The 15,628-nt window shown below is 37.2% G+C and overlaps 1 protein-coding gene across 1 annotated transcript in view; it reads right to left on the bottom strand.

Moving 5' to 3' along the window:
* Positions 1-15,628, bottom strand: part of MAP2K4 (mitogen-activated protein kinase kinase 4) — a 220,528-nt gene that overhangs the window by 73,972 nt on the left and 130,928 nt on the right. The window contains exon 5 of the mRNA XM_007948051.1: positions 9,232-9,351. Coding sequence (XP_007946242.1) covers positions 9,232-9,351 — 120 coding nt within the window. The remainder of the gene's footprint in view (positions 1-9,231; positions 9,352-15,628) is intronic.

The raw sequence follows: 15,628 nt of genomic DNA, 5'->3' as shown, positions 1-15,628 counted from the left end.
TCGTCTCACCTATTTTGGTCATGTTGTAAGAAGGGACCATTCCCTGGAGAAGGATGTCATGCTTGGTAGGGTGGAGGGTCGATGAAAGAGGTGGAGGCCTTCAAGGAGATGGATTGATACGGTGGCTGCGATGATGGGCTCAAGTATAGCAGCGATTGTGGGGCTGGCGCGGGATCGGGTAGTGTTTCGTTCTGCTGTGCATGGGGTCGCTATGAGTCGGAAATGACTCGATGGCACTTAACAACAACAACAACAACAATGTTGGGATCGGTCAGTTTTGTCATCTTGCTAAGCCTAACAAAGCCCTCCTAGAGGCAGAAGGTGGGATCTCACAGTCATCAAGAAAGAGAAGCTTACAGTGGAACACATCCCTGGACCCAAAATCCCTGTGCTGAGACGATGGCAGAGAGATGGCAGATAGTAGGCACAGAGGCGATGGCAGCAGAACCAAGACTGGTACAAGACAGAGTAGCAGGCGTGCCATTCATGGAGCAAGAAAGCTGAATGCCTTTGGACAGAAAGCTTGCTGGCAGAGTGGGCTACACCTAAGTGCACCTATTGGCAGAGCTAAAAGACCTTTGTAACCCTTGCCTGACCAGGGCAAAGACCAGGCCAAGAAGTCAAGGGCCAAAGAGAAGCATCCCTTCAGGCATGGTAGAGGGGACACTATCTTGATTGAAGAATTGTATCCTGAGCATTCCTGAACCTGAACTGTAATCTGTTACTTTGCTAATGAGCTCCATAATCACGAATATTGTCTGAGTTCCTTATGGCCATTTCAACAAATTATCAAAACTAGCAGAGAAGTAGTGACTGCTATGGGAAGTGTGGTTGGCGTCAGAAGTGGGAAGAAAGTGGAGTGTGGAGACATGTCTGACTTCTGCCTCATAGGACCCAGCTTTGGGCTGATGCTATTGTACCTTCTCTCTCCCCTTTGTGAATCAGAGGAGGTCAGAAGACACCACCCCCATGCTCTTTCTGCACAAATATAATAGAAGAAGAGTCTACAAATAAACCCACACATCTATGGCCAACTAATTTTTTACAAGGGTGCTAAGTCCATTCTACAGGAAAAGAATAATCTCTTCCAATAAATGGTGCTGGCAAAAATGGATTTCCACATGCAAGAAAATGAAATAGGATCCATACCTCATACCATACACAAAAACAAATTCAAAACGGATGAAGGCTCTAAATGTGAAAAGTCCACCACCACTGCCACTGACCGCCGTCAAGTCAGATCCAACTCACAGACACCCCTCCTTGGGTTTCTGAGGTGATATCGAGGAGTGGCTGGTGGCCTTGAACTGCCAGCCTTCTGGTTAGCAGTCAAATGCCTTAGGCACTATCCCACCAGAGCTCCTACTGTGAAAACTAAAACCATAAAATTCATGAAAGAAAATGCAGGAGTAATGCTGTTAGGCCTAGTTTTTAACAGTGGATTAACTAATTTAAGAACAAAAGCACAAATAGTAAAAGACGTAAGAAATAAATGGGACCTCATAAAAATTAAAAACTTCAGAAGATGCAAATCTAAACCACAATGACATACCATTTCACTCCCCAGCATGGCTAAGATAAATACAGAAAATAAGAAATGATAACAAGGATGTAGGGAAACTGGCATCCTTATTCATTGCTGGTAGGAATGTAAAATGGTACAGTTGTGAAAAAATATAGTAGTTCTACAAAAAATTAAAAACAGAACTACCATATGACCCAGCAATCCAACCGCAAGGGATCTAAAAGCAGTGGTGATGTGAACAGACATATGCACACCAATGTTTACTGAAGCATTATTTGCAATAGCCAATAATTCAGCAGATGAATGGGTAAATAAAATGTGGTACATACATACAATGGAATACTATTTTAACTAAAAAGATAAATGAATTCTTGATACATGCTACAACATAGATGGATCTTGAAGACTATGCTGAGTGAAATAAATCAATCACAAAAGGACAAATATTGTATGACCTCACTTATATAAATAGATGAGAAAAGGCAACCGTATAGAGACCAAAGGGTTTACAATGAAAGGAAAACTGCACTGATTTAGGGTAGGTTGCATACTTGATTACTCTAATTGTCATCAATAAGTTGTAAACCTATAAAATACTGAATTGGCAAACAGTGTGTACTAGAGATTTTTACAGCAATGTCCTAAAAAAAAAAAAAAAAAAAAAAAGGAAGCTGCTAAGATTGTTTATGTACAACTACAAACCTCATGGGATTTGGTTTGGAGGTTTACAGTTATGGTTTCATGGAACATCCCAGTTAACTGGCCTAATAACATATCTAGTACTTGTGTTCTACCTGCTAGTTTTTTTGCATGGTGGTTGAAGTCTTAAAACCTGTCAAGCAGCCATCCAAGGCACAACAGTTGGTCTCTATTTGACTGGAGCAATAAAGCAAGAAAGCAAATAAGGAATAGGAGGAAGAAATGGAATGTGTAGCTAATGACCTCCAAGAACAAACTGCTTCCTCTTTGTAATGAGACTGGTAAGCTGGATGGTGCCTAGCTACCATTACTGAACATTTTGATCAAAGATTCTACAAAAGAATCCTAATCAAAAGGGAGAAAATGCAGAACAGGATTTCAAATTCTTAAAGACTCAGATTTCTAGAGCCATGAAGGCTGGATAAATGCCTAAAAGTATTGTCTTGAGATAATTTTAATCCTTAATTAACAGAATGTATCCTCTGAAGTCTTCTTAAAACCAAACAATAGTAGCTTAACTAGGTTGGGGGGGCAGGGAGGATATGCTTATAGAGCATTATGCTCTTTTAAAAACTACTCACATGGGATCAAACTGACAAGAGCAACTAGAAAGATTAATTAGGAACTTTAGGGGGCAGTAAGGTTATGTTAATGGGGCAGGTACAACTCAGAAAGGGAGGGTGAGAATGGCTGCACAACTTAAGGAATGTAACCAGTGTCACTGAAGTGTACATGTAGAAACTGTTGAACTGGTATGTATTTTGCTGTGTATATTCTCAAGAATACATAAATAAATAAATTTCAAAAATTTGTAAGGGGGAAGGAAAAGGCTAGGATAATAAGGTTGGGCATAAAGATAAAAAACACTTCTTATACCAGAATTTTTTTCTCAACTTCAAAATAAGTTTGAAATAAGGGTTTATGAATTAATCATGTTGTGTAACCAATAGCATAAATCAATGCCAGATTTTCCATCACCATGAACAAAAACTTACTACTTCTCAAACAGCTGCTCCCTTTCTCCCTCTCTCTCCCACTCTCTGTTAACCACTAATTATATTTGTCTACTCTTGTCATTCCGGAGTGTTTGTCTCATTGCCTCCATGAACAACTGCCTCCTTGGCCATGAGACCAAAACTAGATGGTGTCCACCTGCCATTACTCAACCATTTGGTCAAAGAATCCTATCAAAAAGGGTGAAAATGTGGAAAAGAATTTCAAATTCTCATTGAATCCAGATTTTCCAAAGTCACCAAAGCTGGCTGATCTCCTAAAACTACTGCCCTGGTAAAATCTTTAAATCTTAAACTGAAGCAATCCCCTGAAGTCATTAACAATAGTTTAGCTTAATTAATAAAAAATATTATCTCAAGTATTATACTCTATTAAATAATTATTTATATGTGATCAAACTGACAACAGTGACTTGAAAGGTAGATGAGAAGCTAAAGGGTAATGTTATATTATTGATGGTGAAATAATCAAGAAAAGTGGTAAAACATGAAGAGTGTAACCAATGTCACTGAGTTGTACATGCAGAAATTATTCCATTGGTTGGTCTATGTTTTGTTGTATGTATTTTCACAAAAAGATTAAAAAATGAAAAATAAAGAGAAATGAGTTTAAATTCTATTAAATTCTGAAAATGTATATATTACAAAAACATTTTTTAAGTGATTTTAGGTTTCAGCATTGATGAGATGAATGGTGGATACAGGTCTATTTACAAGCCATAGGCTTAAAGTTACTTTTATTATTCAGTACTGTCAAGCACTTTTCTTCTTGCCTAAAATGACATATAGAAAATTATGGAAGTAAGTATCCTAATAATTTATCCAAATATAATTCAAGTTTTTCTCTGGGCTTTTGAGTTCCATCCTTAAAAGATGTACACAGGATTAGAAATGATGGAAAGTTTAGCCATTCTCACTTCCAAGGAGCATTCCGGCTACACTTCTTTCAGGACAAATTTGTTCATTCTTTTCACACTCCATGGGACTTTCAGTATTCTTTGCCAACACAACTCAAAAGCATCAACTCTTCTTCAGTCTTTCTTGTTTACTGTCCAGTTCTCACACGCATATGAGGTGACTGAAAATACCATGGCTTGGATTTGTTGTTATTGTTATGTGCCATTGAGTCAGCCCTGACTCATAGCGACCCCTCCTTGGGTTGCCAAGGCAGTATCACTACGGAAGTAGATTGCCCAGTCTTCCTTCCGAGGAGTGGCTGGTGGGTTTGAACCGCCAGCCTTCTGGTTAGCAGCCAAGTGCCTTAGGCACTATGCTACCAGAGCTCCTATGGCTTGGATTAGGCACACTTTAGTCTTCAAGGAGACATCTTTGCTCTTCAGCAGTTTAAAGAGGCCTTTTGCAGAAGATCTGCCAAGTGCAATACATCATCTGATGTCTGGACTGCTGCTTCCATTGGTGTTGATTGTGAACCAAGTAACATGAAATCTTTAACAACTTCAATCTTTCCTCCATTTATCATGATGCTGCTTATAGATCCACTTGTGAGGATTTTCGTTTTCTGTATGTTGAAATGCAATGCATACTACAGCTGAAGTCTTTAATTTCCATCAGTGTTTCAAGTCATCCTCACTTTCAGCAAGCAAAGTTGTGTTGTCTGCGCATCATACGTTGTTAATGAGTCTTCCTACAATGCTGATGCCACGCTCTCCTTCATATAGTCCAGTTTCTCTGATTATTTGCTCAGCATACCGATTGAGTAAGTATGGTGAGAAGATATAAAACCCTGATGCACTCCCTTCCTGATTTTAAACTATGTAGTATGCCCTTGTTCTGTTCGAACAATGGCCTCCTAGTCTATGTATAGGTTCCTCATGAGGACAATTAAGTGTCTGGAATTCCCATTGTTCTCAATGTTACCCATAATTTGTTATGATCCACACAATAAAATGCTTCTGCATAGTCAATAAAACACAAGTAAGTATCTTTCTGGTATTTTTTGCTTTCAGCCAAGATCCATCTGACATCAGCAATGATATCCCTCATTCCACAGCCTCTTCTGAATCTAGCTTGCATTTCTGGAAGTTCTCTGTCAATATACTGCTACAACTGTTTTTGAATTATCTTCAGTAAGATTTTATTTGTGTGTGATATTGATATTGTTCGATAATATCCACATTCTGTGGGATGACTTTTCTTTGGAATGGGTTCAAATACAGATCTCTTCCAGTAAGTTGGCCAGGTAGCTGTTCTTCCAAATTTAGGCATAGACAAGTGAGTGCCTCCAGTGCAGCATCCATTTGTTGAAACATCTCAATGGGTATACCATCAATTCCTGGAGCCTCATTCTTTGCCAATTACTTCAGTGCAGCTTCGACTTCTTCCTTCAGTACCATTGCTTCTTGATCATATGCCACCTCCTGAAATGGATGAACATCAATCAGTTCATCTCGGTACAGTGACTCTGTGTGCTCCTTCCATCTCCTTTTTGATGCTTCCTGCATCATTCACTATTTTGTGCATGTTGTTATTGTGGTTGTTATGTGCCGTCGAGTAGGACCTGACTCAAAGCAACCCCTCCTTGGGTTTCCAAGGCAGTATCACTATGGAAGTACATTGCCCAACCTTCCTTCTGAGGAGTGGCTGGTGGATTTGAACCACCAGCCTTCTGGTTAGCAGTCAAGTACCTTAGGCACTATGCTACCAGAGCTCCTTAGAATCTGTTAATATTGCAACTCGAGGTTTAAATTTTTTCCTCAGTTCTTTAAGCTTAAGAAATGCTGAGCATGTTCTTCCCTTTTGGTTTTTTAACTCTAAGTATTTGCACATTTCATTGTGGTAACTGACTTTGTATTCTCGAGCTACTCTTTGAAATCTTCTGTTCAGCTCTTTTATCTTGTCATTTCTTCCATTTGCTTTAGCCATTCTCCATTCAAGGGCAAGTTTCAGAATCTCTTCTGACATCCATTTTGGATGGTTTCTTTCCTGTCTCTTTAGTGACTTTTACTTTCTTCATGGATGATGTTCTTGATGTCATTCCACAATTTTTCTGGTTTTCGGTCAGTGGTGTTCAATGCATTAAATCTATCCTTTAGATGGTCTCTAAATTCAGGAGGGATATAATCAAGGTCATATTTTGGCTCTCATGGACTTGTTTTAATCATCTTCAGCTTCAACTTGAACTTGCATATGAGCAACTGATGGTCTGTTCCACAGACAGCTCCTGGCCTTGTTTTGGCTCAAGATACTGAGCTTCTTCATTGCCTCTTTCCACAGATGTAGTCAATCTGATTCCTGTGTACTCCATCTGAATAAAGTTAGGCAAAATAATCTCTTTATAGTAAAAGCAAGAATAAGAAAAAATAACACCTAATAAGCTCCTTGATTAATAACTAAGTGAACCAAAACAAGAGCTAAAGGCCCGTGTTCATATAGATTATGTGAAAAGGAGTATCGTGGTGTGTCTCTCACAGTGATGGTAAGGTCCTGCCTTCATATATTCACATCTATTCTACTTTTTCATAAACCTGGAATTTTGTGTCCATTTTTAAAACTGAAGCACACTTCACCAAAATACTTGCTCCTTTTAAATTATCAACCTCAAAAGAAAAACCTTTCTTTTCTCTAAACTCTTATTAAATGCTTAATATTTTTAATCTTTAATTAAATCTTCAGTAAATATAATATTCATTCTTTAAAGGTGAACATTCTGCCTTTCTAAAACTTCATGTTTTATTATTTTAAAAGTTCCTTTTCTTCCATTCTAAGATTTGGTGGACAAGTTCATGTCCAATCTACCTATATATTTTGTGACTTTATACAACTCAACTGTGTAGCTCCAGAGCCTTCATCTTATCATATTCAAAACTCATAATGTTTAAAATACAGATTATTTTCTTCGTCTTTAGATCACTTGTAATATAATAATAGAAAGTGTGGGATTTTGTCTTTTGGGTCCAGTCTCTGTCATTTGTTAATGAGGGACTTCTGTCTAGTTAATGCTTTGAATCTCAGCTTCTCTGGAAAAAGGGGATGTAACACCAAACTCTCTAAGATTGTCAATAGTATATGTGAAAACTATAACACATTGGATATTACTACTTACAGCTGTGTAGAATAACTTCTTTCAATTTTCCTGAAATACAAAACCAAATTTCACTCACTAAGACACCACTAGAGAATGATACTATTTGGATATTATTCTAACCTTTTTGTGTTGTTTCCAATACCATCTCGGTTACAGTCATCACTTACTTTGCTTCTCTTTCATAAAATCAGTCCCCTATACAATCTAGCCCAGAACTACATATTTAAATATTACTTGAATAAATGATTAAGTAAATGAACAAGAGAAATAAACTGGTAAATTCCAGCAGTGTGGAGGTGATTTGTAGTTAAAATAGAGCCAGTAGTTCATGGTGATGAGGAATACAGAACTGAAAAAAGCTGACTGTCAAAACTAATCAGAAGTGAAAATCTAATTTAATGCCTAAATGACCATTGTTCTTTATGAGATTTGAAGAATAAAGTGAATAGAGGATTTGTGATTATAAAGAATAAATTCATGGTTTAGTGGAAGAAGAAAGGAAGAAAATGGCAAGATTCTTACACAACAAGAAGGTCCAGATTCATAAACTGACCAACAGAATTAACAGTATACAGTATTTAGGCCCAGGATAGGCATGTATTCATGCTGCTAATGTAAAAACAGTAAAGAAAGGTAACAAATTCAATGTATCTGGTTATAAAAATGAATATTCTAGTCATTAAAAAATTCAGGAAAGACAGGAATAGGAAAAAACTACATGAGCTGAGAATTAACAGAGTGATTCCATAATGAAATGAGCTCTATCATGAAACAAAGAGCTTTCAGTTACTAGAGTTACATATTAGGAACACTGAAAAATTAAAAAAAAGTAAAAATCTCTGAATTGAGTGGAAGATTAATGGACTAACTTCAAAGGTCTTTTCCATTTATAAGATTTCACATACTTCTATTTAATGTTACATATAGCCCTATTATTCCAAGCTATTATTTTTAAAACAATAAAAACGACAAATCCCAAGGATTTGTTATCCAGTAACAAAAAGAAGTTAGGGGTAGGACGGGGGGTTTTGTTTCTTACCAGATCACAACAACTCCACCCACTCATCCTAACAGTTTGCAAATGAGAATGGTATTTTTAAAGAGTATTTGAAATGTTTAGCAGTTCACTTAAAGTCCTACTTACCTAACTAAATATATTACAAGTATCTGATAATATTCCAGGATACCATTTAAGTAACTGATTCATTTTCAATTCCAGTTTTACATCCTGGTCTTAATTCACTTCCCCATCCGTGGCCAGCTGCATAACTGGCAATGATAAGTGGGTTGAAAGTAGGAGGCAGAAGTAATAACAAAAGTAAGAATACAGAATAGCCAAAGGCCAAAAGAAGAAAATGATCATGAGACCAAAAAATTACACTTCTAACTATTATACAAAACACTCTGGATTACAGAATTAGATAAAAGAATTTCCACTGCAGTTTTTAATTTCTGTGTCTAATGGGTTGTATGAAGACTATGAGTCACTGTCACTGTTAGGAGTGGGAGCTAGTAAAAGGTTACATTAAATAAAAATATATTTGATGAGAGAAAGGAGTAAAAGTTTAAAAGAGGAGGGGATAGGCAGGGATGAAGAGGCCACAGCTAAAAAGATCAGAATCTAAACCTACAGGGTTGATATTTAGAATTCAGCTCATTTGCCAGGGTATTAAAAAAATATTTATAAATGAAGAAAGGAAATATGGAATTCACAAATGATACCATGAATTATAATAATAAAAAGTAAGAGATTCTCCTCTTCACCAAAGTAATAATTAGAGTAGAATTTAATCTGTAAATTATCATAGCTATATATTAAAATACTGAGACAGTAGCTTATTAGTAATGTATGGCATTTAACTGAATATTGGGGTCTAATATTGCCATATTCTTATTTGTCTCAATTAGATATTCATTATTCAGCTAAAACCCAAATAGTTTATTCCTACCTCTCTGAAGAGTGCACCATAAAACTGAACAATATATGGGCAATCACTACTCCGCATTACTACATCCAAATCCATAAGAAGTTGTTTTTGTTCTTTTTCATCCACTGTTGACCGAATTCTCTGGAAAAGAATGACAAAAGATGTCATCAAAAACATAAAGCACTTTAGAAATCTGAGACAAACTTCTATCACAAGACTGAAAATTACCAACCTTACTTCACAAATACCAACTGAATATGAAAATTATCATCTTTCCTCTTACAAGAACAATTTTCATCACAAAAAAGCTGAACAAAATAGCACTTAGAAATTCTTTACATGGTATAGAGATTTAATCCATAAGCATTCACTGATGGTGTTGAGATTTATGCAACAAAGTTGTTGGGCAGTGAAACTTACCCACTACATGCAAACAGAAAACTAAGTTAAGACAATCATAATGAGATGAGAATAATAAATAGTTTTCATAGGAATAATTATAAGTAGCTTCATATTACTCTTAATCACCAGTCCACTTCTCCCTCTCATTCCACAGCATCCTCATTCATTAGGGATGGAAAATTGTCCAGAGCAGGTTAAAGTGACAACTAGTGTAAGGGCAGTGCACTGGAACTCTAACCCTTTATCATACTTTCTATAAGTTAAGCACAAAAAAGTTCTACCTGACTCTACAATTCATGAGTCAGAATTCAGGGCAGCATAAACCTGTGGAAGAAAATCTAAAAGTGAGGAAATAGAGGGTTCTCTGTCCATTCTTGACTTGATGAGGCCCTCCTCCACAAACTGCAGTCCGGGGGTACATCCCTAACACACCCTATACAACAATTCTTCTACATATTTCTAAAAGACTGTCAGAAACATTATGAGACCCCATCTCCTACACAGAAGTAGTAAGGTCCAGAGAGTTCCAACTACACTAGAAATATGAGAAGGAATGAAGCTAAGAAATTGTAAAATATATTTAAATGAAATTATAGCTCAACATCAATGCATGCAAACAACTTTTGTTCTCATAAAAAAGTTCACAATCTCACACTGCACCACTGTATACAATACATAGCATACTTACAAGGCAAGTTAGTATCAAAAAATACTTAAGATGTAATTTTGTCTTCCAAAGACTTGAAGTATCTGTCCTAAATGTTCTTGAAAAGGATGAAGGAAGTCGATTAAATTCTTAAGCCCATTTTACAGAAAAGAAACCAGAAGCACAGACAGATAAAAAAGATGTATTCCATGTGACATGAGAATAAGCAGTTGTTTAAGGAATAGAAGTAAATTCTCTTAGTTTCATTTTTTGACATTAATTGAGGAATCCCATATGTACCAAATACAAGCAAATTTAATTTTAGTACTTAAAATGTATATCCTGCAAGCTATAGCATTTCATACCAAATGAAATATATTAAACTGATACCTATTCTTGTACATGCCAATTTAAAACTTTTACATTAACTAGTACTGCCCTGATAAAAAAGAAAAAAATGGAAAATAGAACCAGTACTTTTAAAGCTATTAACATATCCTTTCTCTCTCTCATTTCTACATTTTCATAGGAGCTCTGCTAGCATAGTGCCTAAGGCATCTGATTGCTAACCAGAAGGCTGGTGGTTCAAACCCATCAGCCACTCCTCGGAGAGAAGATTAGGTAACCTACTTCTGTAGTGATACCACCTCAGAAACCAAGGAGGGGTTGCTGTGAGTCAGGCTGACTCGACAGCACATAACAACAACATTTTCATAGTTTGGGGAATAATAACATAGTTTTTAATTAACATCAAATAATCTTTGGACTAGAAAGATTATTTTTCAAAATAGCCCAGATATGTAATGTGGGGGGTTTTTTTACACAAATAACACATGCTATGTTTTTTCCAAACCACGGAGGCCCATGCACATTCGTTTCATATGAGCACTATTCAGCGATCACATTATTTGCATGGATGAATTGTATACAGACATTATAGTAATTTACATTTATTCAAAATAGGACATTGGTTATTTTGATAAACACTTTAGTTACTTTTAATCCTGGTTTAAAAATATAACTTTAAAAAGAACCTATGAAAATTCTAATATAGGAGAATGATTGTTCTTAAAAGGATGTTAATAATCTCATATACTTAATTTTAAGACAATAAAGAGTTGTTAATTAGAGACAACAAAGGAAGGAAAATTAAATTACTCTTTGGTTAGGAAAGATTTCTACCTCTTACGAACTCTCAACATGAAAGGTTTTGAAAATGCATTGTTTTTCCCTACTCATACTTATGTGAATGTATTGCCAAGTATGCATACATTAATACACACATACACTTATAAAAACCTATTTTAAAAGACGCCTTGTTTACTGGTTTATTTTTTTGTTTCCTTAAATTGGTTATGCAACCACTCATCTGTCAGTGTGTTATACTGTAGTGGCTTGAGTACTGCTGTGACACTGGAAGTTATGTCACTGGTATTTCAAACACCAGCAGGGTCATCCATGGTGGATGGGTTTCAGCAGAGGTTCCAGACTAAGACCAGGAAGAAGGACGTGGCTAGGACCACTTCTGAAAAACACTGGCCACTGAAAACCTTACGAATGCCAGTTAAACACTGTCTGATATACTGCCAGAAGGTGAGTCGCTCAGATTGGAAGGCACTGAAAAATATGAAGAGCTGCTTCTTCAAAGAACAGTTGACTTTAATGATGTGGATGGAGTAAAGCTTCTGGGACCTGCATTTGCTGATGTGGCATGACTCGAAATGACAAGAGCTGCAAACATCCATTAATAATTGTAATAGGGAATGTACAGTGTGAGTTCAGAAAACTGGAAGTTGACAAAAATGAAATGGAACACATAAAGATCGATATTCTACGCATTAGTGAGCTGAAATAGACTGGGATTGGTCATTTTGTATTGGACAATCATATGGTCTACTAACTAATAATTAATGCATGCCCTTGAACATATCCCTCCTGAAATTAGAGACCTAAAAAATAGACGTAATGCATTGAACACCAGTGACTGAAAACCAGAGGAATTGTGGAATAATATCAAGAACATTATGCATGAAGAAAGAAAAGGTCATTAAAAAGAAAGGAAAGAAACAAAAGACCAAAATGGATGTCAGAAGAGACTCTGAAACTTGCCCTTGAATGGAGAGCAGCTAAAGCAAATGGAAGAAATGACAAGGTAAAAGAATTGAACAGATAATTTCAAAGAGCAGCTCGAAAAGACAAAGTCAATTATTGCAAAGACCTGGAGTTAGGAAATCAAAAGGGAAGGAGATGCTCAGCATTTCTCAAGCTGAAATAACTGAAGAAAAAATTGAACCCTCAAATTGCAATACTGAAAGATTCTATGGGCAAAATATTGAATGATGCAAGAAACATCAAAAGGAGATGGAGGGAAAACACAGAGTCACTGTACCAAAAAGAATTGGTCGATGTTCATCCATTTCAGGAAGAAGTATATGATCAAGAACCAGTGGAAGTTGAAGCTGCATTGAAGGAAGTGGTGAAAAAACAAGGCTGTAGGAATTGATGAAATACCCATTGAGATGTTTCAGTAGACGGATGCCACACCTGAGGCACTCACTTGACTATGCCAGGAGATTTGGAAGGCAGCTACCTGGCCAACTGACTGGAAGAAATCCATATTTGAACCCATTCCAAAGAAAGGTGATCAAACAGAATGTGGAAATTATCGAAAAATATCATTAATACCACACACAAGTAAAATCTTACTAAAGAAAATTCAAAAATGGTTGCAGCAGTACATTGACACAGAACTTCCAGAAATGCAAGCTGGATCCAGAAGAGGACATGGAACGAGGGATATCATAGCTGCTGTCAGAAAGATCTTGGCTGAAAGCAAAGAATACCAGAAAGATGTTTACTTGTGTTTTATTAAGTATGCAAAAGCATTTGACTGTGTGGATCATAACGAACTATGGGTAACACTGAGAAGAAGGGGAATTCTAGAACACGTAATTGTACTCATGAGGAACCTGTACACTGACCAGGAGGCTGCCGTTCGAATAGAACAAGACGACACTGCATGATAAAAAATCAAGAAGAGAGCGTGTCAGGGTTGTATCTTTTCACGGTACTTTATTAAATCTATATGCTGAGCAAATAATCCAAGAAGCTGGACTATATGAAGAAGAACGTGGCATCAGGATGAAGAAAGAATCATTAACAACCTGTGATACACTGACGACACAACTTTGCTTGCTGAAAGTGAGGAGGACTTGAAGCACTTACTGATGAAGACTGAAGAATACAGTCTATAGTATGGATTACATTTCAATATGAAGAAAAAATCCCTCACAACTGGACCTACAAGCAGCATCATGATAAATGGAGAAAAGACTGAAGTTGTCAGACTTTATATTGCTTGGTTCTACAATCGATGCCAAATGGAAGCAGCAGTCAGGGCATCAGACAACATATATCACTGGGCAAATCAGCCACCAAGTACCTCTTTCAAGCACTGAAGAGCAAAGATATCTCCTTGAGGACTAAGATGTGCCTGGCACAAGCCATGGTATCTTCAATCACGTTATATGCATATGAGAGCTGGACAATGAATAAGGAACACCAAAGGAGAAATGATGCTTTTGAGTTGTGGTGTTGGCAAAGAACACTGAAAGTAACACAGATTGCTAAAAGAACTAATAAATCTGTCCTGGAACAAGTGCAGGCAGAATGCTCCTTGGAACCAAGAATGGGCAGGCTTCGTCTCACCTACTTTGGTCATGATGTCAGAGGGACCATTCCCTCGAGAAGGATGTCACGCTGGGTAAGGTGCACGGTCAACAGGAATGGGGAACTCCTCAATGAGATGGATTGCCACAGTGACTGTGGCGATGGGCTCAAGTATAGCACAGATTGTGGAACTGGCATGGAACCAGGCAGTGTTTCATTCTGCTGTGCACAGGATCATAACAAATTACGGATAATACTGTGAAAAATGGGAATTCTATAACATTTAATTGTGCTCATGGGGAACCGTTACATAGACCAAGAGGCAGTTATTCCTAAAGAAAAAGGGGAAAACTGTGTGGGTAAAAATTTAGAAAGCTGTGTATCAGGGTTGTATCCTTTCACCATTTCACCATACTTATTCAATACACATGCTGAGCAAATTATCCAAGAAGCTGGACTGTATAAGAAGAACACAGCATCAGGAATAAAGGAAGACTCATTAACAACCTGAGATATGCAGATGACAAAACCTTGTTTGTTGAAAGAGAAAAATACTTGAAACTCTTACTGATGAAGATTTTTCAGCATTTCAACATATAGAAAAAATCCTGACAACTAGACCAATAAACAACATAATGATAACAGAGCAAGGACTGAAGTTGTCACGGATTTCATTTCACTTGGATCTACAATCAATGTCAATGGAAACAGTTTTTAAAAAATCAAGTGACAGGAGCAGCAAGATGGTGGACTAGGCAGAAAGACTGCACAGACCCTCTTCAACAAAGAAAAGGGAAACCAATTAACACAAACACAGAAGATAATCCTGGACCCCTGAGCCTTGAAGGGAAGTATATACAAGTGGACTACACCCCAAATAGCAGAAGAATGTGTGTGAAAATACCAAAAAAGGAGACATACAGAGCTGCAGTTGGGCAGAGATCCTGAGCAATCCTGACGGCACAGACAGCTCGGAGATTCCCAATTGGTGGTAGGACCTCAGAATTAACTGAAAAATCACCCTCCTAGCCAGGGACTGCACGGACTGTGCTCGGTGGCTGGAGAACAAAAGGAGAAGGTGAAGAGAAAGGTGAGCTGAACTGTGGACTTTTGCCAGTCCAGAGGGTGCTGCAACTTTGAAGGTTTAAAAAGCGGCTTGACTATTTTGGATATTTAAAGAAACAGCGCTCTCGCAAATTTCTGGGGCTTAAGAACATGTTCTGCGTTCCAGCAACCCCAAGGACACACGGGGCCTGCAAGACTGAAAAGGTACGACATTCTTCTTGTTACTACACTCTACACCTGGTTGGTAAACGGAGGTTTGGCCACGCCACACTCCCACCTAACTTCTGGGCCAACAGGAATTCCTTCACAGTCTGTGTGCTCAGACTGAGCCTGGGTGCCCTGCCCTGTCCTCCACCGATTTTTTATTCTTTTTTCTCTTTATTTTTATCTTTTACGCTTTCTTTTTTCTGGGGATTAGTTTGCTTTTATTTGTCTGTTTTAAAACAACTAATATTATTAATACTTTTGTCCTTTTTATTATTATTCTTAATCTTCCTCTACCAGGTCCTAGTTTTCAGATTTTTTCTTTTCCCTGTGCCTGGTTGAAACACTTTTTTTGTTCTACAAATTTAAAGGTTTCTTTTTTCTTTTTCTTTTTTTCCTTTCACCCTTTTTTCTCATGATTAACCCCATTCG

This window comes from Orycteropus afer, unplaced genomic scaffold (assembly GCF_000298275.1).
Source record: "Orycteropus afer afer isolate SDZICR_OR568_19922 unplaced genomic scaffold, OryAfe1.0 scaffold00199, whole genome shotgun sequence".
NCBI lineage: Eukaryota > Metazoa > Chordata > Mammalia > Tubulidentata > Orycteropodidae > Orycteropus > Orycteropus afer.
The sequence above is the reverse complement of the archived record's forward strand: the minus strand, read 5'-3'. Positions and strand labels throughout refer to the sequence as shown.